This window comes from Canis aureus, chromosome 3 (genome assembly GCF_053574225.1).
Source record: "Canis aureus isolate CA01 chromosome 3, VMU_Caureus_v.1.0, whole genome shotgun sequence".
Lineage (NCBI taxonomy): Eukaryota > Metazoa > Chordata > Mammalia > Carnivora > Canidae > Canis > Canis aureus.
The window spans coordinates 83,077,816-83,101,958 of NC_135613.1; the positions used below are offsets into that span (position 1 = coordinate 83,077,816).

At 47.5% G+C, this 24,143-nt stretch overlaps 1 protein-coding gene across 7 annotated transcripts in view; it reads right to left on the reverse strand.

Annotated features, from left to right (window-relative positions):
• ETS1 (ETS proto-oncogene 1, transcription factor) overlaps positions 1–24,143 on the reverse strand; it is a 130,755-nt gene that overhangs the window by 40,566 nt on the left and 66,046 nt on the right. For 4 of the 7 annotated variants that reach the window (XM_077894147.1, XM_077894144.1, XM_077894146.1 and 1 more), the window contains one exon: positions 641–742. The exons of the other annotated variants lie outside the window; for them this stretch is intronic. In XM_077894147.1, the coding sequence (XP_077750273.1) occupies positions 641–742 (102 nt within the window). The remainder of the gene's footprint in view (positions 1–640; positions 743–24,143) is intronic. 7 annotated transcript variants of the gene reach the window in all.

Genomic DNA, 24,143 nt, shown 5'->3' on the forward strand with positions numbered 1-24,143 from the left:
AAGCCGAGAGCAAGATAGGGCTTGTGTCCCCTTGTGGAGCCACCCATCCCTTCCTAATAGTCCATCACTGCCCCCAAGTAAGGGGACACCATGAGCTCTGAAACAGACTCCTATCGGTTAGGAAAACATACAACCAGGCTTCCGCCCTTCTCTTAACACCCAACCTCCTACGAGTCACCAGCCAATAAAAAGCCATTCCAAAGAGGGCAGAAACGGGCTGTGCAGAAAAACCCCCAATTCACCCTCCAACGACCTGACCCAAAATGCAGGCCAGTGAGTGTCCAGCTACAGCCTCTGGGCTCTGCTGCCAAGGCCACCGCCACCGGGGAATGCACACTGCTTGGGTACAACGTGCCACCTCGGGGGTAGGTGGCCCTTCTCGGACAGAAGTCATCACGGGACAAAAGAGATGGTCCAGGGCGAGGCAAAGCATGCTCCCAACTGCACCGGGAAAGCGGCCCCGGGGTCCTGCAGCCGGGCCTGGGAAAGATGCCTGCAGAGAGGGCTTCTGAACATCTGAACATCTGTAGGAAGTGACTTCAGTCCTCTCCCTTCTCCCCTCCATCCACCCCTGCCCCATCCCCCAAAAGGAGTTTTAACACATTATTACCACTGAAGTCCTGAGGATTTGGTGACTCACCAGGCTCACACATGGTTCCAATGAGCCCTTGACCATTACATGGTAGGGGAGCAGGAAAAACAAATGAAAGCGGTTGTAATTCGGCAGCGCCGGAGTTCAGACCTGCCAGACAAAAGGGATTGCAGGCATGTTCCCAAATCCGTTCAGGCACCTGACATGCAAAGCTATTTTTAATCACTGGATTTATTTCTTTCCTACCCCTTCCACCATCCTCCACCTCAGCAAATGTTTCGAAGTCAGAGCAAAACCCAAATTAATTCCAGGTGTTCAGGGAAACCCAGAGAGGCTCTTCCGTTCCAGAATCTGAGCCAGAAAGCAGAACTGCCCCCTGGGTCCTGCAGCTAAATTTTCTTGCTCTTTACTTAGAGGAGTTCAAATCTCCTACCCTACACATTGGGCAAATGGCCTGAAAGGGGAAACATCTGAATGAGTGTGCCCCGCTAGAATGACTCCTCAATTATGTGTTGGTTTTTTTTTTTTTTTTCTTTTCTTTTCTGGCAGCCTAGCAAGTGAAGGTGCATGAGACAGGTTTCCAAGACCAAGGAGATGGAGCCTTCTTTCGTTATCCAGGATTCTCTCCCCACCTTGCAGTGAGGTTTAAATTAAATTAAATAAGTGTGAAAATACCAGCGCCCAGCAGAGAGGAGGGGCTCGGTAAATTACTGGGGACTTGGGGAGAACTAAAAAGTACCTTATAAAATATCAAGAGTGAAAAGACTACGCGATTTTTATTTCCTAATGCTTCCAGAGACAGCAAGGGGTAGGAATCTGGCAAGTTTCCCAGGTACAAGTAAGCAACTGAGAAAAGGAGAAAAATGAATGCAAAAATCCGATTCTGAGATGTCAATGGAAATCGACATCCCCCGAATCTCGCTCTTTGTTGTAACAGAACAGACTATTTTTCTGACCTACTCTGTAGGCTCCAGTCAGCACTGTCACCCCAGGTGTGTCCTGTCACGACAACACCTCCAGGATCCAACCTGAGATGCCTTTTGGTTTTCAAAGCCTCCTAAGAGTGCCACCTTACAGTCCACATGGCACAAGACAGAATTGTAATTTGGGGCTCGAAACCCTTCTCTATAGTTCGAAACTTGCCAAAACCCAAGCTGCTTTTTCCTCCCGAGTCATTCATCGGTCCTGAAAATGAATGATGACACTCTCACGATTTAAAAGAATCTTTGAACAATGGAGATTTGGGAGATTTGGGTTCCTGCATTGAAAGGGACAGCTCAACGGGGAATTGTAAAGAATCATGTAAAGCTCTGACACGATCCTTTCCAGCCATTTACAGGGTATGTCACATGCTTCCTATCATTTCCCATGTGGATGATTACACTTGACTCCCGCCACATCACACATTTTACAAGTCCTGAGTGTCCGCGAACCGTGTGACTGCTTGGTCACAAAAAATACAGAGAAAAACACACAGCCGCGTTTCCACATTGCTCAGGAGGAAGCCTGAATTGGCCTCTTTCGACCCCAAGGCTTTTCAGATGGCCTCAGGAGCTCCTATTGGCTCTTCTCCTGTCTTTGCCTCAGAGTGAGGACACACCCTTGTCCCACCGTGCACTGTGATGGGACCACCAGGCTTTCGGTGGCGGTGTGGCACAGAATCAGCCCACTCGAGATGCTACCTCTTGCTATAATCCCAGGCACCACTACTTCTAGGTTACATACTGGCCTTTGATGCTTCACCCCCGGAGACCCTGGAGATGCTGGTGAGCTGGCCTAAGCAATTGATTTTCACTTCACTTGCCCCCTGCCTTGGATTTCTCAGGACTATTGTTTTTTTGTTTTGTTTTGTTTTGTTTTTTAAGATTTTATTTACTTATTCATGAGAGACACAGAGAGACCCAGAGACACAGGCAGAGGGAGAAACAGGAGCTGGAGACAGGACTCGATCCCAGGACCCCAGGATCACGCCCTGAGCCAAAGGCAGGTGCTCAACCACTGAGCCACCCAGGTGCCCTCTCAAGACTGTTATCAGCCCAGAATTTCACATTTTACAGAACGTTTTCTCCCATGCTCTAACAGGATCCTGAAGACAGCCACGCAAGCAGTGGTAGTACCTGCATCGCACAGGTGAGGACACCTGGAGGCTCACAAGGGTCACTCAAGTGGCTTTGCTAAGATGCCCAAGCCAGCGTGTCGGGGTCTGACCGGCTCGCAAACCCAGATCCTCAGGCCCTAAAGCCGGGTATTCTCTACCCAGACCTATCAGCAGAGGTCCAAGCAGGGGAGGCGGAAACGCTGAACACCAGGACACTTCTTTCCGTTTCCCCCATCATGTGTACGGCTGAGAACCTTCCTCCTGCAGAAGGAGAGCACCCCAATCCCTGAGCCCCTCTGCAGAGAGCAGTCCCATCCCCAGGGCCGTGGGGGGGTGGGGGTGGGGGGCCCTCACCGCCCGTCCCACCCTGACCCCCTGGGCTCAGGGCCCACCAGTGACCCCCCTGGGCTCAGGGCCCACCTGACACTGGGTCTGGAGGCAAGACAGCCACGGTGGGGGCCTCATGAGGATCACCGGGAAGGCCAGGCCGGGCGAGGCAGAGGATGAGGAGTTTTCTCCACGGGCAAAGGAAAAATCTGGGCAAACAAATGGAGTAGAGCCCGTTTATTTAGGCTGGAAGAGGTAAAGTTTTTCTGCACTTTTGAACTGTTTTCTCAAGGCTGGCCTCTCCCTCCCACGCAGGAAACAAACACTGAGACAGGCCTCTTGCAGCGAGGGCTCTAGTGGCTGAAGGCTAGCAGAGAGGCAGAAGGAAGAGGGGTATGAGGGGTGGTTAGAGACCCACGGGGGCGGGGAGGGAGCAGACAGTAGGAGCTGGGAGAGGAGTAGGAGGGGACGGGCTGGCAGGGAAGGCAGATGGCGAGGAGGAAGAGAGGGAGAGAAAGAAGGCAGGGGAAGGAGCTACTGGGAAACCTTAAACCAGAATAAAGGCCAGAGAGCAGAGTGGAAGCAGGCTGGGAAGAGCCAGCAACTTCCAATTAATGATGTTCAGAAAGCAGCATTTTTCCATAAATTTTGAAAGGAAATTCTCTCTCGACTTTCTTATTTATTTATACATTATATAAATACATTTTTAAACCAAAAAAGGACCTTTTTTTTTTTTTTTTTCCAATGGGAAAAGGCCTTGTCTGAGATGAAAGCCAGTCTTCAAAAACCCCTTAGAGGAAGCTGAAACCCCACATGTCTTGGTGCTACAGAAAGAAAAACAAAGTGGACATTCTTCCTGTGTTCTGAGGCTTTTTTATGCAGATGTGTTTTTCTTTTAATAAATAAATCTGGACAGAGAAGGAAAACGCGTACTCATACACATTCACACAGTACAACTGTCTGTTTTCAACCCAGGGAAACCACAATGAAAAATAAGAATACCTAAGTCCATTTTCCCAGTACAGGGACAAATGTTCTCAACAGGCCACCACGGGCAGTGAAGCTGTCCGCTCTACGGACGTGGCCCGCCCAGGCCCCCAGATGGACAAAGGACCCTGTGCTAACGAGTGAGGACAACCACCTGGACCCGATCACCGTGCTTCCCAGAAGGGCCCCCAGCGGTCCTTTAGGACGACGCCTGACTTCCTAAGACATTCAGTTGCTCTGTCCTTTGGGGGCCACTTGATTTTCTTTATGAACTGCAATAACGATTTCATGATGCGCGCACACTTTGAGTTCAAATCTGCCTTCTCGTGCTTTCTAGCCTTTGGCCCTCCTTCTGTAGGCTGAAGCCACCCATAGAGGATTAAAATCTTTCTTCGTCTGTGGGTTTTCCAACTGCTTTAACATCCTTTGTCACCACGTCTATCCAGGTTTTTACATTCCTTGGTGGTTCCTCCCACCAAGCTCAATGGCATGGTTCTATCCATGCCCCCCTCCCCAGAAGCATTCCCGCATGCCCATGTTCCCAAAGAGCCTCATGAGCATTCCCAGGTGCATGTCATACTCCTGGGGAAGAAATGAGGCCATCCCCCTACACCGTGCCCTTCCATGGGTACACACCAGCACTGAGTTTCCCAACAGCGACGCTACCAAAGCCACTCAAAGTGCCCTACCAGGGCCTTCTCTTCCATAGGAAGTCAGGCTGAGCCAGTTCTGAACCCGCTGACTGAATCTTATTAACCTCAGTGCAAGGCTTTGCATTTATCCATATTGAACTTGACCCCGTTTGTCTTGATCCATGTTTCCAGGTGCAGAGATCTTTTTTTATATCATGAATCTGTCCTCATCCCATTAGCTTGGCACCATGTGCAGTCTAGTAAGCATGCTTTCTGTATCCTTCTCTAATCTGAGCCCCCGATAAAAACGCTAAAAGGGCAATGAGCAAGCCCTGGGCCCTGTAACGCTAGAGACCCTGCATCGTTCTGACACTGACCCATTCACCAAGACCCTTTGGGCAATAGTTGCTTGACCGGTTACAAATCCTCCTGATTTTACTCTGGTTGGATCCACATATCCTCCTCTTGACCACAAATACATCATGGAAAGACCTGGACCAAAGCTTCGATGGAGTGAAAACATGAGGCTACAAGATTGAGCTGATGCACCTGATGTGGAGCCCATTCTCCTGGGTTCTCACCAAGCGCCAGACAAGTGCAAAGGCAGCTGAAGGAAATGGAGCTGGGATGGAGATCTCTGCACAAGGACAGAGAGAGAGAGAGAGAGAGAGACCCAGAGACGGAGGAGGGTGTGAGGGAGGCAGGGAAAGAGGGAAAGAGGGAAAGAGGGAGGGAGGGAGGGAGGGAGGGGGAGAGAGCACGTTCCACGTTCCACGCATGCGCTCCAGCCACTTTGCATCCAGAAACAATGGTCACTGAGAGAACAATGGCTACAGACAAAGTCTTGGTCTATTTATATCTGCCACTGTTAGTCCCAGACGAGAGGAACTGGAAGTCTGCCCTGTACGCACAGCTCCAACTGGACCCAAGCTGGGAGAATGATGAGGTCACCAAGAATGTTGCCTGCTTAGCACAGGCTCCTTTTCTGCTCGCTGACTTTCTTCTTAGCCTAAAGGGTCTCTTCGGCCAAGGAAAGAAGTTTGCGTGGCTACTGCGAGAGTGCAGCCTCCGCTGGGAAGGGATGGGTCCCCAACGTAACTGTGGCTCAGCCCAAGCCCAACATAAGTAAGGCCTTCCCTACAGAGGTCAAAGGAAGGTGGGCAGGCCAAGGGAAGACTAACCAGGATGGGGGTCAACTCTACGCTTCCTGGACAAGAGTCCTATCAGGTCTGTTCATTACGCCCATCGCAGGGCACAGAAAAGAGGTTTTCTGTGGGAAAGTTCCCTCCTCACTTCTTTCGGAGCTGGCATAAAGGGGCGAGGAGCTGAAATCCGCTGATATGTGTGTCTCACGTCTCACAAAGACCTCTGCCTCGCGGACGGTCTCTCTCTTCTCTGGAAAGGCCACCTTCTGCTCTGACATGACTATGGAGCCATCGTCCATTTTAATCCTTCCTGTGTGACTCATATTCTTTTCTTTTTTAGGGTTCCACTTTTAAGTTTTTATTTTATTTTATCTTACTTCCAGGAGGGTTAACATATGGTGTTATATTGGTTTCAGGTGTATAATGTAGTCACCGTGTTACTTCTATCCTTAACCTTCCAAGAGGCCGGTCGAGAGGATCCGCAGGGGTCACAGCCTGTGATAGACACCAAGCTGAAGATGAACAGAGCCGAGCCAGGGAAGAAGGGGTGGGGACACGGGAGGGAGCCCTGAGGGCAGTCACCCTGCCACACCCCTCTATGGTCTGTTTCCCCTGACAGCCCTCAGCATCCAACCTAACAGCCCTCCTAGAATCCTAAGTGCGAGGCTGGAATCTCCCAAAGGCAAGAAATTCAGGGCTTCACAGAGATCCCCTGAGGAGTAATTTCAGCCTCCCCGCCCCCCGCCCCAGTGCCTACCCGTTCCTATCACAGCTCCCCTCCTTGCACCTAGACAACCAACCATAAGGAGGCAGAAAGGGACCCAAATAAGATCACTTTCCTCCTTTTCGTCGACACAGCTTAGAATGTGTCGTGGAGACTATCCTGGGTCATGTCACCACATTCCCAGGAAGTAGAGGCAATGGTGTGGAATGTAAAGGCTTAAGCACACAGCAGACGAGCGCTGGGCATGGCTGCAGCAGGTGCCACCGGCGAATGGTTCCAAGAGCTGCCTCGTGTCCCTTTGCTGGGCGCCCCACACCCTCTCCGGTGACTCTAGGACTGCCTGCCTCCAGATGCTCAGGTTTAGGTGCTCTGAGAAGCTTGAATTACCAGTTAACTGAGATAATATGTACAAGGCCACAGCATGCAAACGCTCCTAAACATCTTTCTATCTAGACAGATGGCAGAGCCTGAAACCCAGATGAGACATCTGACCACCCAAAATACACCCAACTGTGAAGATCCAAACGGGTGTGTGGGCCACTAACCTGCTCCACTGCTTCATCCCAGCCCTGCCTCCTGGACTGCCCCCCTCCCTCCCCACCCCACCACACACCACCCCACCCACCCCCATGCTCCCAACAGGTTTCACTCTCCCTTCTACTGCAAGGGTCCTGTTGCACCAGCCCAGGGCGCTTCAACAGAGCCACGTGGGAGCCACATGGCAGAAGAAGGCAGAGACAACGCTCCCACCCTGAAGCGGGGCTGACAGCGGAGGAGATGCGAGGATTCCCACCCATAGCATGTTTAGCAAGTGCTGGAGACGGCCCTTCTCTGGACCCACCAGCCTTCACAGACGCCTGCACACCAGATAAACCCGGCCAAAAACTGATGGCATCGCCAGAACACGGAACATCTGGAGTTTAGAGCATCAGGCTTTATGGATTCAACAAACAACTCATGAACTAAAGGCCGCACTCAGTCTGGTAAACCCAAATGTACGTTCCTGATGAGGAATCAGAAATCCTGTCGCTCTGAGGGATTTAGGTAATAATTGCAGAGTGCCCACTCAAGGTGGCCGAGCTGCTAAGGAGGTACCTCGGACCCAGAGAGATGGCCTCAAAGGGACTGTGGGTACTCTCCCTAAACCACTGGGTTCGCTGCTAAACCTATCATCTGAGGCTGCTCCAAGGTTTGTTTAGACCTACCTAATCTATAATTTTGGCCCCTATCTCTTCAACTTTGGCCTTTTTTCTTTATGGCGTTGGGCCCTAACTATCAACCCATCCACTCTACTTGTGTGTTCACACTTTTCCTCGCCTCTCTGTTCCTCCCTACGGACCTCACTACGGCGATGTGACACATAAAGCCTTATCTGGGGCCCAAAAGCAGGAAAGAGGAATTTATAGAATTTGCTATAAAACTTGAACAATTCCTTGGAGGGATGTTCTCTTTCCTGGCAACTCAACGTAACTGTAAGATGAATGGAAAGCAGGCTGTTGGTAGAGAGGAGGAGGAGCCCAGATCTGTCACTGGTCGGGGGTCCTATGCTCTTCCTGGAACACAGACTTAGAAGGCCCTTCAGACGTCACCTTGATCAAACCCTTTCTTTTACAGAATAGGGAAAATGAAACTCAGAGAGGTGACATCAACTTGCTTTTGGTCTCAGGGCTGCTAATTCTAGACCTCTTGATTCCCTGTCCAGTGTTGTTGTTTTTTGTTTGTTTGTTTGTTTGTTTTGTTTGTTTTTAACTGTGTCCCACTGCTGTTTACTTACAACAGTAGATTGGGAAGGAGTCAGTCTCCCTCATAACTTCACCACTATCAAGCCCTGGTTCATCCTTCTGGACTAACACTGCTCTTCCCCAGGTTCCTAACAATCAAAGAGGCACAATCCACCCAAAGATCTAATAAGCATGACTTTGGGATTGTACGGACCCGTGACGCCACCTGTTCCCACTCCAGACTATAAGCTTTCAATACCAGTCAGCCTCTACTATAGAAGAGCTTCCTCTGAGCAGAGATTCCAGATGAAAACCAGGAACTCTAAAGCAAGCGACTTTCAATATTGAAGTTCAATTGCATGATACTGCTGTGTTTGACAGCTCTAAAATCTGAGGGTGCTGTTCACATCAATCCAGACAGAGTAAGGCTGCAGTTAATTTTAGTGATCTATTGACCTTTATCTAAAAAGCACTGAAAGGAAAACAGATCACCACCATGCCATTCAAAGGTTCTGTAACACTCTATCCCAGTCCTGCTGCTGGTATCCCAAACAGAGTGATGGAGACTCAGGGATAAGGGTGAGGAGATGCAACAAACCCCACCAACAGAGCCAGGACATCAAATCAGGGGCCATCGGCCTGTTCCTTGAACCTATGCTTCTAATTAATGAGGCCAGATGTCTGACTCAAAAGGCCATGTCCTAAAGCAACACAAGCAGCTCTAGTTCTAAATGAAATCCATTTAGAAGACAGGGAGCTAAGGATTTAGGGAAAGATACCCCTCAGTGTGATGTCTCAGCCTCCACGGGATTCTTTTTTTTTTTTTTTTTTTTCTCTCTCTCTCTCTCCTTTCCGAACAGACCTCTCCTAATGGCCCCAAACCTTCTGACAACCCCACCACTCGCTGCCCTCTGAGTGTCGCCCACGCTGGCCCCCAGCAAACAGCACCGGATGCCTCTCCCAGGGGCAAACCCTAGAGGCTGGGAAGTCGCCAGGCAGGCCTGAGTTCCAGATCAATGGGTGTGATAGGCCAATGGGTAGAGAGCAGAGAAAAGGTGATCAATGTAAAAGGGGGAAGGAGCAGAAGCCACACTCCATCTGCCCATGTCAGGAGGGAAAGGGAGGCCGAGATGCAGAGCCCTCAAGCCCTCATCCGCCGCTAATAAATGGCCCTGCCTCATCAGGAAGCCATTAGGAAATTGCAGCCACCACAGCCCTCAGCGCTCGGACGGACAGTCTGCATGCAGATGGTGAAAGCACTCATTATCTCTGCCCAGACATCCAGGAGCTCGCTACACAGTGGAGCCTAAGCAAGTGAGCCACCAAAATAAAGCTGGGGCGTGCCCGGTGCAGCAGCAGGCAGCAGGAAGGCGCTTGAGCCTAGGACAGGCAGAGAGAGCCCCGGGAGCACGCGAGAGCAGCAGGGGAGAGTAGTGGGGGCTCTTACCCCGACACAGGAGTCCCCCTCCTCATGTCCTCTGATGGACAGCCTGGCTGCATTCCTTTATTCAGAAAGAGCTACTGTCTACTAAGGGGTATGGAGTTCCTTTGGGGGGGAGGGGGGTGATGAAAATGTGCTACAGTTATGCATCCATGATGCATCTGCAAAGTTATGCATCTGCGAAGGTACTAAACCCCTCCAAACCGTACCCTTTAAAATGGTGAAATTCATGTTATGGAAATTAAATCTCAATTAAAAAAACAATATACATATATATTTACCTATGTTTATAATATATATAATTTATTATATTTATATATATTTTATATATATATATAGTTGGGGTTTTTTTTTAAGGAGCTAGTGAGCCACCTGCTATGAGCCGAGCAATGCCTGGGTGATGGGGACCCTTCCCGTGGAGTTTCTCTCTCTTTCTGTGGGGGAAATAAACAAACCTCACACAGGCACACAAGCGAGGGCCCCACAGGCACACCTCATGATGAGCAAGAAGAGAACGATGACTAAGACAAAAGGTTTTGCAATGGAGATGAACTGATGCAGCTGGGCTCCAGAAGCCTGGTGATGTCCTGGGTGTGTGTGTGGGGGAGGCAGCAGGGGGTCAAGGTGTGCCAAGGTGTGCAGGCCAACTCGGAGGGCAGATGGATGGCATACAGAGGAAGGGACGGCAGAGAGGCTGGGACCCTGCCACGTGGATGCCTCCTGAGATAGCAGAGAGGCTCTGCTCACTGGAGCCCCAGAGAGAGGCTGGGCAAGGTCCATTTCCAGAAGCTGACTTGTGGTGTCTACAGCTTTGGGGCGGGGCCCGGGAGGGAAAGCCACAGAACACCCCATGTTCCCCCGACCCAAAGACGTCCCCAGAAGATGCTGCCCAAGCACTCATACTTCGATCTACAAGGCTTTCAAGAGGAAAAAATTTTTAATAATCTCCATCAGACCAGGTTCTTTCTGGAGGTTTCTCTCCCCACCCCTGGGGGGAGACAACAGAAGGTGAGGACAGACCAGGGCTTCAGACAAACACACACCCGGCCAGGCCCACTGGACAGGAACGGAGGAAGGTGCAGTCACAGCACTGTGACCAAAAGACATCTTTTGGAAAATTCTTTTCCAAGAGGGATCATGAGTTTTGTCCCCTGGAATGCCCCAGGGCGCTCCTGATTGGTGCCGGGGCCCTGACTCAGAATGAGCGCAGCTCCACCCTCAGATGAGTAAATAAACTGACCCCAGGAACCAAGGGGGGGGGGCAGCCGTGAGGCCAAGCCAGGGCAGGACGGAGGGCCGTGCCGACCGTGGAGCACGGCACCAACGATGACACCTGGAGCCCACTGGGGGACAGGCCTGCAGCGGGCCTGAGGGCGAATCCTGAGCCGCGGCCCCGTCCCCTCGGGGCGCAGCCCTGCCTTGGCAGCCGGCGCTGCTGCTTTATGATACACTGAATTAGTCACCGGATTAGCAAGCACATTTACACACACTGGCACACAGCTGTTTAAAGACACAGGATCCCCTTCTGGAGGTGCCAGATTCCGGCTGTAAATCAACCATCGCAATTGGCACCGGGCATGCTCGAGGGGCGGCTCCCGCACGTCGGGGAGGGAGCCAGGGCCCCAACAGGGAAGCTCCAGCAGCCGCCCTGGGTGCACGGACAGGACAGAGAGGACAGCAGGCAGGATTCCTGGGTCCTGAGGCTCATCATGGTCCGGGGGGGGGGGGGGGGGGGGTTGCCCGACGGCTTCACCGGCCTGGGCCTTCCCGGGGTGGAGCAGGCTCTCCTCCCGGCCTGCTGCTCTCACAAGTAGCAGAGATTCCCTAAGGCGGCTCCCAGGGAAAGAAAGGATCCCAGCCAGGGCGAGGGGGAGAGTCCCTCGGGCAGCTAAAAATCATTCTGTGCCCCGATAACCACAATTCCAGGGAACGTCCTCATGGATGAAGGCAGAGGCAATGCCTGTAAATAAAGCTTTCAAGTTGGAAACGTGACCAAAGTCCTAATTCAAGTTCGGTAAGTATGCGTGAGAGGAAGAAGATATTGCTAACTGGCCACAGGGACTGCTCTGGCCCGCGGGTTATGGGGTGTCGAGTGGAAAATTTCTGCAACCAGGTTAACAGTAACCACAGTTTTAACAACCACTGAAGTCATAAGAGCGCTGTCAGCAATGAGCACGGTGGCCTATGAGATAACTATAAAAAAGACTATTGGACACCGTGGCAGTGGAAAAGTATTGTCTCAAATCATCTCAAATCCTGACAACAGCCCTGAAAGCTCTTCATGATGACCCCCGTTGTAAGAACCAGAAAAAAAAAAAAAAAAAAAAAACAAAGCTTGGGGAAGTTAAATACTTGGCCTAAGGGCAAATGAGCAAGTAGAAAGGCTGAATTCGAACCCAGGACCAGCTCCCGTCAACCCTGCTCTTCCTAGGACACCACGGTGCCCGCAGTGAGGCACATCATTATCACATGCACAATGAATGGCAGACCGTGATTTAGGGACAAAGATCACACTCTACAGAGCAACCTAAGTGCAAATCCCTTCCCTTTGCCTCAGAAGTCTCACCCACCGAATGGAAAAAAAGAGAGAAGATAGATCTCAAGATTATGGGAAAAAACTCGTGGCATAAGCAAATCCACCTGGCAAACAAAAAAACCAAATATAATTACTAAAAAAGGTACACTGCAGGGGGGGTAATTTTGAGATTTGCAAATAGATTTGTGACTGGTTTGGGTAGAAGGAACCCATCTTACACCAGCTTGTAGAAATTCAAAGATTAATTAATTCTTTGGCATTGGTTTGCCCAGAAAAACACTGAAAAATAGTCTCTTCTTAGAAAGCAAGGTCTCTGAGAGCCACTGGAGATTGGACTCATCTCCGCTCCTCGCTCACTGTCTGCAGTGCCCCTGGGAGCACAACCTAACCAAACCCTAAGAACCCAGAGGCAAGTCGTCAAGGCCCAATCTCATTGAAAAAAACCAAAATCTCTGTTTTGTTCATCCACCACCTCAAATTCTTTGGAGACACTGAAGCCAGTTGGGAATTTCACGTTTCTCCCATCAGCCCATCCATCACAGAAGGCTACAGGTGAGGGCATGGAAAAGCCACAAAGCCCCCCTAAGAGAAGCCTTCAGAAATCCAGAAATAAAGAAAGAGATACTTTACTTTTCAAAAAGAAAAAAAAGAAAAAAAATCTTCAATTGAATCAAAGGTTAACTCCAGGTCCACCATGTAGACACTGATTCATTCCATGTGTGTTTATTTATCTATAAACATTCCTGTTGCATCAAGTGGCCTCAAGGCCTAGACTTGTGCCTCTGAACGTCCCCTCCCTGGAGAATTCTCAACCTAGGGTGGAGCTCTTACTTCATTCCTCGGTTTCTCAATCTGGAAAATGGGGGCCAAAGCCCTAGGTCCGAACATGAGTTTGGTGAATTCAGTTAGTGACTTTTCATTTGTGCATTTTGGATTTGAAAATACACAGCCAAAATTCTGGGAACTATTTTTTGGGGAACTTTTTGGGGGCTCTCTCTGTATTACACATCCCAATGGTAGATATTTAGAGACCTACTGAATGTTTTTTTCTTCATTACCCTGATAATAATGAGGAGCCTAAAAGAGCGTAACACACAAAAGGATGTTCCACGAATCAAGGCCCTTGATGAGAATGTCAGCAAATTTTCTCTCCAAACAGATTCTAAGTTGGTAGGATTTTGTCATTAGAAATAGATCTAAGCCCACATTTGTGACTTGACAGCTCTGGAGCCTTGGAAAAATTAATAGAACGTTTCTAAGACTCAATTTCTTACCTTCAAAATGGAGATTAAAAACACCAACCTCACAAAGTTGGTGCAAAGCACCCTATCACGCGCCTGGCGCATAGTAGGTCCTCTGTAAATATTTGTTTTACTTCTCTCACTCCTCCAAACTGAAACCCAGAGACATTCAAAGACCAAAAACGAGCACCCAGCAGTTTTGAAGAACGTTTGGTTTCCATGAGGAGGCAAGGAAGGTGTAAGATTGAACTCTTGATCTTACGTGAAATCAAGGATGCGTTTCCTGTACACACACCCATGACTCACCCTTAGCTTGTATGTGACTCTATATCACATCGCTCCCTAATTTAATAACACTCCTTACATCACCAATGACTCCAGAGTACTTTCTATACCCGAGCTCCTGAACTCTCTCTCACTCTCTCCCAATGAGAGGCAGCTCACTCACTAGGAGTGAGCACCTTTCTTCCAGAAGAGTGGAGAGATGATACAGAGATGTGGAGATACTCTGGGAGCCCAGAGCAAAAACAGACTCAGGAACCCTCATTTCCACACCAGGCACTAAGTGGGGTCTAAGTGGACCTTCCCAGTTTCAAGCACAGAGAACATTCAACCCAGGAAAAGGTAAGACCAAGGGTGCCTTAGGTTTGCCCCAAACTCCGCACATGTGGCGAGCACGAAGCCAAAGGCCAGGCTGAGAAAGATGCACTTCGCAGCCACGCTAAGATTTTCCTACTAAGCATTAAGTTCAGGGCTGAGATTCAAAGAAGTACCAAACATAGGCCACCTGGGTGGCTCAGTGGTTGAGCATCTGCCTTTGGCTCAGGGCATGATCCCGGGGTCCTGGGATCGAGTCCCATGTCAGGCTCCCTGCATGGAGCCTGCTTCTCCCTCTGCCTGTGTCTCTGCCTCTGTGTCTCTCATGAATAAATAAATAAAATCCTTTTTAAAAAGTGACAAACTTAAAATGGTCATCTCTGTTTTTGCTGTCATCAGGGATACCACCCTCTACTCCCCATTCCCACCTCCAGAGCCCTCCCAAGCGCACTGCTGGCTACTACTTAGGATTATATTCACCCCTAGGAAAAGAACAACATTCCAAGGGGATACTTCTCAGTGTAACAACCTGTCACTCCACCTTGGAACCCTCAAGTTGCCAGAAGGACCAACACAAGGAGGGAGGGGACTTTTTACTGCTAAAGAACAACAGATGGCATGAGCTTACTAAACTCGGGAGTGTATATACCTGGTGCCATTGCAAATGTCCCTGCTCCAAATGGGAATGGGGGGAGGGACCCACTCATCTAAGATGTCATACTTCTTACACACCTCTTGGGCACAATTCTTTCCCATGAAATGCAGTATGAGATTCAAAGGTTTTTGTTTCTGGTTTGTTTGTTTTTTTCCCCCTCCAGCTATCCAAAGTTCTTGTTAGAACATTAAAATGGGCCTCATTTGCTGAAATGGGTAAACAGAGGCACAGAAAACTATATATCTCAACATAGGAAAATAGGTTGGACAGGAACTCTTTACATTTAAAAAATAATGTATTTCTCAAAGTCCAAGGTCAACCTCTCCCAGAGGGAAATTGCTTATTTATCTAGAAGCCTGTGGAGTAACTCACTTTTTTTTTTTTTTATTCTTGAGAAGAAACTCACTTGCCATCCTCCTTAGGGGTTGGCCAGTGAGTTGGCATCACAGAAAGCTATGCAGATTTTCCAGATCCTATGTCAGAATCATCTGTGCAGCCCACTCAGAACTCAATAATTAGCCAAATGTGTGGAACCTACTAACTACATATAAGATATGTGGGGGAATCTATTTCTGGCAAAAGAGAACAGGGTGTCTTGTTGGCATTTCTTCTCTCAAGCTACTGCTTATTACTATTACTACTATTATTATTATTAACATTGAACCCACTATGTAGTCACCAAATCAAAGAAATAGTGAAAACATGTATGGCCAAATGGAAGTGTTAGGGGGCTTGGAGGAATAGAGCTTCCTGTCCTAACTCTACACCTTACTGACCCAAACTTGGGGAAAAAAAAAAAACTCAGAATCACTGCTCTGCAGTTGCCCCGTTTCTAAAATGTTACTAACTAAAGAAAAACCACCTTGAGGTTCAAATGTAGTGAAGTCATGTGTCTAACTGTAAAACTGCTACCAAATTATAACCAAATATTAAGTGACCTGGCTGCTAATAAGCATCAACAGACCTCAGCATTCCCCCCCCCCCCACCAAATTCAACAAGCATCCAGATATTTCTGCACGTTCTAGAGGCCACAGACACGGAACTTCAGAGTGAGTGGGTCTGAATTCAAAGCCCTCCCCTCACCAGCTGTGTGTGTTCAGGCAAGTTGCTGAACTCCTCAGTTTCTTCATCTGTGAAATGGAAATAATACTTCACCATCAGGGGTTAAAGTAAAATAATGAGGTTCTGGGGACATGAATACCTTAACATATTAAGAAGTCAGCACCTAGTAACTAATAGGACAAACAAAACCAAACAAAACCAAAGGGTCGAGCTGAGTGGAGAGAGGCACCCATGTAAGTACTAGGAGGTAGAAAGTACCTTATACCAATGGCAGTTTTTCCTGTTTTTCCCCAAACGGGCCTGCCACTCTGAGGCGCCTGCCGCTGACAGAAAGGGTAAAGTGTGAGAGGCCTTTCTCGAAGTGTAGAAATAACATCAAGAAAATGATCTTCAGATAACAGCTTCGTGCAGGCAACGCTCGTCCATGGCTGCGAGAACGGCCTTTGCAAAGCAAGGCAGCCTGTGCTCCCCGCACCCCAGCACACACTTGCAGCTTTGGGGTCGGCTGGGGAAACAAGCAGGTGGTGTGCTTGTTCACTGACACCCGAGGTGGGGGGCAGCCCCTGAAGAAGGGTCAGCTGCTTGCTGTGTGAACAGCCAGAAGCCAGCGGGCCGGGCCCTGCCCTCTAGACAAACAGGAGGCAGGGGCCTTGAGTCACTGAGTATGTCAGGAAGAGGTACTGAGGTGGCTTTGAGCAGAATGCATTCCTGCTGCAGGAGGGGACTGTTTACCTCCCCGAGCAGTGCACTGAGAAGTGGCGGCTCACACAGAATCGGCTCCCGGCTCAGACCACATGCTCAGCCCTGAGGATGCAGCTGGGGCCGGCTGCTTCACCTACCGGACCCCTAACCTCCATCTCCTTCCTCCAGATGAGACCCCACGCTGGAACTGCCTTCCGCCGCAACCGTAGCAAAGGCTGATGGAACGAGGAAGCTGTTTCACGGAGGGGACCCAGAGGAAGGTGTGACTCCTGGTCCGGTGTCACCCCTGAGCCACTGTGCCCGGTCTCCCCAATGGCAAGCAAGGCCGGGAACAGTTCCCAACACCTCTCTCCGTGAAAGTTACTGACCTTCACAGGTGTATCTCAAATGCTCCCAGCGATTGACAAAATTCAAGGATTAGGAGGAAAACCTCCTCATTTTGCCTACCTCCAGAGTGGCATTCTACGCTCTCGCCAAGCCTGAATTATTTATCTGAGACCCTAAAATGTCAGGGTAAAGAGAAACCTCATAGGTCATCTTCTCTGGTTAATGTATTTGACTGAGAAAGAACATGAGGTCCAGAAAAAAATGAAATGACTTGCCCAAGGTCACGCACACCAACAGGTGCAAAGCCATGGCTGGAATCCAGGGCTGTTGACTCACCAGGCAATGAATGAGGGGGGCCCCAGTGTGTACACTGCACTTACAGTATTGATTCCTACTATGCTGAGAAGTCTCCCTCTACCATTCATGAATCCTCACTGTACTCCAAACATTCAATTAGTATTTCAATGATACTAATGACAACCTTTGCATAAGGTACAGAATTCAAGTTCTAGGCAACGAATATCCCATAGGAAAAAAACATAAAGCCTAGAAGTATAAAGGTCATCCTATGGAAATCCTTCCACCAAAAACTTGCTGGCGATGGATCTCCTGAAGGACATTTTCAAATCAGACTCAACCACCCGCTCTTATTTTAAACATGAACACTAAGCAAGGAATTATCCTAGCACAAAACTGTCATCGCACGAAAATGCCATTCGACAAGAACCGTTCTAGTACCTGGCCCGTAGTAAGAGTTCCTAAATACTTCAAAAACCATGGATGTACAAACACTCCCTGGGTTTAGGAATGCCCTGGCCTGACCTAGATTTTTTTTATTTTCCATTTGTAGCTTGAAAATATGTACCTGATTGATTCTGTCATTTGCTGAGGTTTAACGCCTATTCTGATAAACTGATATAGAGGTTTTAATAACTAACAGTATGAGTAGGAGATAAAGTAATGCCACCGAAAAAAAAAAAAATCACCTCTCTGAGAAGCCTATTGAGTAACAACTTCTTTGTCCTTAAAACCTCCCTACCTTCAAATGCAAAATTCATCCTGAGACTCAAAATGTTCTCACATGGGTCCTGGCTTCACGTTTTCTTCTCTCTTCCCCTTCTACAATCAAGGTAGTTTTCTTCATATTTATGTAAGCCTTTCTTTTACGCTAAACTTTCGGCATCCTTCCCACACTGTTCTTTCTATCTAAAATAATCCTTTCCCTGTTTTTACACCTCCTTCAAATGCTTCTAAAATAGCCACGTTCTCCCTGAAGCTGACCCGTGAAATTATTCTAGCCTAGAAGTGTTGGAAGAAAGAACCCAACAGGCACAGAAAATATAAATAATCATTGATCCGCACACAGGTCCGTAAATTCACACAATGGTCCTCCTGCACTTTCAGCCACGGAAGCCTCTAGAGCACAGGGAAGATGATCACGTCTGATTCACCTTCACCAGCCATGCATCCGCGAGGGATTGAAAGGCTCCTGAAAAGACAACACAGATGAAGAATGCAGAGCCGAGGTCACCCACCTGACCACCCGAGACAGGTCCCTATGAGGATTTTTCCAAAAGTCTATGAAATAATCACTTCGATGCTTTGATTCATTTTTCTATTATTTCTTTTTGTTCCTTTATGAGTTCTTTCATACTTCCTTACTCCTTTTTTCTTTCTTCGTTTTTTAGCCAAAAGGGATGTTGCAATAGAATCCACCATTCCCTTCCTCCCTTCCTAAAGCACGGAGGGCTTGCTTTTTACTTTTGTTTTTGTGTTTACCCACTTTAATGGTACCAAAAAAAAAAAAAAAAACTTTTTTTTTTCTTGCCCTTTTGATCCCATCAGTAAAACTCCTCATCTTAGACAAGCATTAAAAGAAAACAAAGCAAAAATGTTAATTGTCTTCACTTGTGCAATGATGACATTTCCCCCCTTCTCAAAACTTCATTTTCACACACACACACACACTACATCCACAAAGCTTACAGTTCCCCTGCAGAACTTTGCAAAGCAAAAATTAACAGCTTAGCTTAGCTACCCAAAGTTACCAAGAGGTTTCAAATGCTTGAAGTGAACTTGTTTGAGGTTGATTTGTAGCTGTTTCTCAGCCTCTGAGAAATATTATATTATGCGTCAAAAACACATTTAAAAATATAACTCACGGTTGGGGGAAAAACCACACTGCATTGAATTGCTTCAAACTCTTCATCTGGCCCTCGTAGCTTACATGGGACGGTCTAAACCCCAAGACTAGCAATTGAGAATAGATATTATAAAGAATATTGTCATCTATATTCAGCGTCTAAGCGGTGTGACCCTCATTTGCTGGGAGAGTCCCAACTTATGTCAAAGAGATGCATAATTCACCCAGGGCCACACTGTTAGAAACTTATATACTATTCTAGTATAATTATTCACCTGTTATACTCTCAAAAGCGTCCCAGTTTAGATGGCAAATTATATGAACTCACTACCTATACATCATCAAGATCTAAAATCCAACAGCCTAAAGCTGGCCAGTACGACTTTGGGTCTTAAAGGTCCATCTGGGTCATTATTTTACAATTCTCAAGGATAGAACTAAATGGTGCAGAAACAGACAAAAAAAAAGTTGATGGGACAGTAAGAAGCGACACTTGGAGGGCCCAGTGACAGGCCTGGACCCAAGCAGCAGAAACTGGAAAGCACCTGGGAAATATGATGAGGTTGGCCAAATAATCAATAAATATTTATGGCTTGGACAGCAATATTTTTAGTATGTCTGTAAGCATGGCTCCCTGCCAATGAAATTGGATCTACTGCAACCTACACCACAGACCAATTTCTCTCCATATCTGCACAGAGACTCTAAACTACACAATTAAAAGAGAAAAGTAACACAGATAGGCACAGGGCTTTGGAAAAAGGAGCCAAGTAGCAACAGCCTGTTTATGCAATTTGAAAAACATCTACTGACATTTTGAAAGATGTCTTTAACCCAACCGAAGAAAAGCAAAGCTATAGACACATGACAAATAGAAATGATAGATTTGGGAATTGTCTTGACATTCTCAATGCTGAGCTAAGAACTGCTCAACAGCTGTAAGCAAAGAGTGGGCCTAAGAGGCTGTGAACATGAGAGCAAATCTCATCAGACATCCTGCCCAAGCAGGGAAGGAGGCCCAACACTTCATTCTGGAGAAGCCAGATAAAAATACGGAGACTATGTTGTCAATATCCAAATCCATCTCTATGATGACTGTACAGGTCCCAGGATAGGAATTACTTGGAGACAATGCTCCCCCTAAGGCAGTGATAGAGGAAACCATACCTCACCCAGGGACAAGTGGTCAAGGTGACTGTTTCTCAACTAGACATGGGTCATGGGGGGCTGGTGGGTCTGCAGGTAGACTCCCAAAGCTTGCCCTCCCCTCCTTGTGCCAGAATAACCACACACAGTCCCCAGACCCATGCAATGGACTTGAAAATACTAAATTTTAGTTGGAAAAAAAAAAAAAAAATCCTGGTGTGTAGACAGCCAACATAGGCACCTATGGCTTCTTTAGGAAGCAGGAAAATTAAACTACAACCATATTAAGAAACCAAACTAGTTGCTGATCTATATCTCTCATCAACCAGATTGTGAATGAGATTATATGCAGAGCTGTGTCCGTGATGCAAGAGGCAAAAACAGGCAGCATGAGGAGGCTCCAGGAAGGATGTGACCTTGGAAGGGAACATAATCGCCTCCCCACCTGTGAGCGAGAGAGAGAGAGCAGCACATCTGGAAGACATTGGAAAAACCAGAACCCTGGTTCTCTGCTCAGTGACTGGAGGCGAGCATTGCTCAAACCCTCAAGCACCTTCCTAAAGCAGCGCATCTGGACTGGCCTGCCTGGAGGCTGCCCGTGGCACAGGCCCCCTCCTGGACGTCAGAAAAGCACCTCCTCAACCCCCAGATCACCCACCATCACTGCTTTCTCATTTGCCCATATATATATATATATATTAAACATATGTCCCTTTTGATTTCCAGAGTTTCTGTGAAGAGCAGGGTGCTTTTATTTTAGGTCTACAATGCCTGCAACAGCTCCTCAATTTGGAAGTTTCTAACAGTGTGGCCCTGGGTGAATTATGCATCTCTTTGAATATCATTTTCCTCATCTGCAAAAAAAAAAATGGATAAAATAATAGCTCTCGCCACCTGAGTTAATGTGAAAGGTAAAAGTGTTATCTTATGGGAGAGGGCCACGCACATAATGAAGGCTCCATCATTTGTCATTTGTGAATGGCAAGAATCTACGTTCAGCGCAAGCTCACGGAATACCATTGTAGCCATGGGTTTTTCATTCCACAAACCAGAGCGACATCTGTAATTATGCTGTTGCCGTAGCCATTGTAGAGTTATCTGTGCTCTTTGAAACAGAGAGCCTCGTTTCCTGAAAAATCCTGACCTACACTAACCAGCTCTCTGCCTTGCAGAGATTTTGCTGGAACCCAGAGTAAGCTGGGTTCTGGGAGGCTGACCACGGGCTGGTTTGTCTCCTGGGAGGAAGGTTGGGGGGGTGGTTATCCTCCTCCAGGGTGGTCTGGTCTCTTTAAGAAAGAAAAAAAAGTTACATAGACAAAAAAAAAAAAAAAAAAAAAACAGCAATACAAACTAACCAAAAATGCCAGGAATGCAAGCTCTGCCAACCAAATAAATAAATAAAATGTGAGATGCTTTATAATAACTGGACATGATGCCTTTCTCAACTCTGCATAACTGAAACACTACTTTTTTTCATCAGCCTTTCAAATGTCCCCCTCCCCGGCCCCTAGTCTCGGTGGCCCTCTTGCTTCGAGGTAGCACTGATAACCTCCACCACCCAGAGTAATGGACCAACCGCTGGGCCTTTCTCTGGCTGTGAGTTGGGACCTTGAGATACCTGGACACTCAGAAAGTTACCTGGCTCCCTGTGTTAGCTCTGGAAGGCATAGCACTGAACCTCACTGGCATGAGATCTCAGCCACGAGAAGAAAAAGTTCCCTCTACCTTGACTCTTCTTTCCCCCCTCAAAAAGGACATGAGAGGAGGCTCACAATCCAGCAGTGGCCCCTACTAAACTTTTCAAGGGCCCCTGAAAATGCTACACTGGCCAGGCTCACTTTCTGTTGACTTGTTGTCTGGTTAACTGTTTAGAATCTATCAGGGGTCAGCACTGCTTGAAGATTTTGTGCACATCCACAGACAGAAAAATCTCGTATCCACCCCTATGAGATAGCATGCATATTACACTCATTTTGTGGATGCAGGAGCTAGAGCACAGAGAGATGAAGTAATCTGTCCAAAGTCACACAGCCAGTAAGTGGCAGAGCTGGGATTCAAACCCAAACAGGCTGGCTCCAGAGTCAGGGCTCTGAACCACCGGGCTCGTTAGTCACTAATGGAGCGTGGTCCGTAGGGGTCTGGAGGCATAGTGAGTGAGCGTGCTTAATAGCCTGGGCAGCTCAGCCCTTCTTTCTTGTCTACACTGATGAAGACACAAAGACTGACCAAAGGGACAGGGTGAGGAATGAAGCTTCCTATCTCTAAGGGCAGAATGGGTCCCCCATGAATGCACATCCCCTGCCAGGGGAGCAAACACGCAGAATTAGACCTCCTGCTCTTCTCTGGACATTAGGCTCACCTCACCGAGAAGGTGGAGTGGGGAAGGAGGGGAAAAATTAAGCGGCTTGGGAATGTATTTGCTTTGGCACCCAGCCTCCACCCTTCTCAGTAAGCTCCACACCAGGAGGGAACTCCATGGACTCTCCAAGGCTTTGTTTGTTTTAGTCCATTTAAGATCCGAGAGCCCTGCAATCACATATTGCAATCAAAATGGTATATACCCACTTCACGCTTACAAGAGATATTCAATTCCAGTGTTATTTCAAAATATATGTTAATTTGGTACTTAAAGCTGTTGAAAATCCTGGGAGGTCTCAATCTAGAAGAAATGTGAATAAAGGTTCTGGATCAGGTCCTAGCCACAAAGACAGGCAAATAACCCAGGACTCCTGTTTCAACACCCACTTCCCTACTGCCTGTCTTTGGCTCCCATGTGTTGGGGGGAGGGAAATCCTGGTTTAATTATTTAAGTCAGATAAGACCCCAAACTAGTTGTCTCCACACGTAAGAAACTAAACGACCCAAAGAATCATTCTGAAAAATATTTAAGTCACAGCTGTGGACACAAAGCCATGCTGTGAAAAGTTAAACTTTAAACACATGTCCTATATGGTCTGATGGGCAAAGCAAATCCCCACTTAGCCAGTGTCTTCTCCACCCACCAACAAAAGCAGGCAGGCCCGTCCAATGTTTCTTCTCTCTGTGCACCTGCAAGCTTAAGCCTCAACTGAAGTTTCTTTGCTGAGCTTTTCAAAAGTAACTTGCAGTATTACTCGAGGCAACACACACTGAGAAGTTAGAAAGAGGGACTCATTTTACTTTAGCCACCGGCTTACAAGATTTTCTTAAGTGACTTACCTTCTCTGTGCCTCTATTTTCCTTTCTGAGGTACGGGTATAGTATTCCCATCTATGCTACTAAAAATCTAGGGGAAAAAAAAACATTAACTAAAACTTCTATATGTATTTTCAAATTTCTCTATTTTCCCCATGACAGTGCCAGAAATCAAATCTCATTATGATGACTAGCACAAGATTTACCCAATGTCTCCGACCTGCTGACATTCTGTTGTGTTGAAGGCTGCTTTAGGACACCTGATCGGTGACTCGTCAGCCCTTTTTGAAAAAGAGAGGCACTGTAAAGACACTTATTGTAATAGAAGTTGACTGTAGCAAGAAGGTTTACTGTCCCCATTTTACAGATGGGAATGCTAAGCAACATTATTTGCCCTGGGGCTTATTTTTATCAATAACCAAAATAACAGCACCATATGCTCAAAATCTCTAATATATAATATTAAATTATCCCCCCAAAATTACTTCAACTGTTTACTGTGATCTAAAACATGTGTTGCCAGGGGCGCTTCTTCATTCTCAGCAGACGAAATCCATTGTAGGTATGTGGGCTGACCTATCTCACACGATACTTCCCAGACAGCCAAATCTGTCTCTTCCCCATAAACACACACATAAACAAGCCCTTCTTAAGGAAAGAACTTATTAGTTGAGTTTATATCTTTGCTGGGAACGAACCTTTCATTTCTTTTATACACGGTTTGGATCAGTTGTGACTAACAGAATTTACTGCGGCTTCCTTGAACCCCAAACACAACCAGCACAGCAACATCATTTCTGAACTGTAGCTCTAAGTGCCTGAAATGTCTCCAGGGTTCCTAGTTTAACTCAGCAGCATTGCTCTGACCCTCCCCATCTTTGTGACAGCAAAC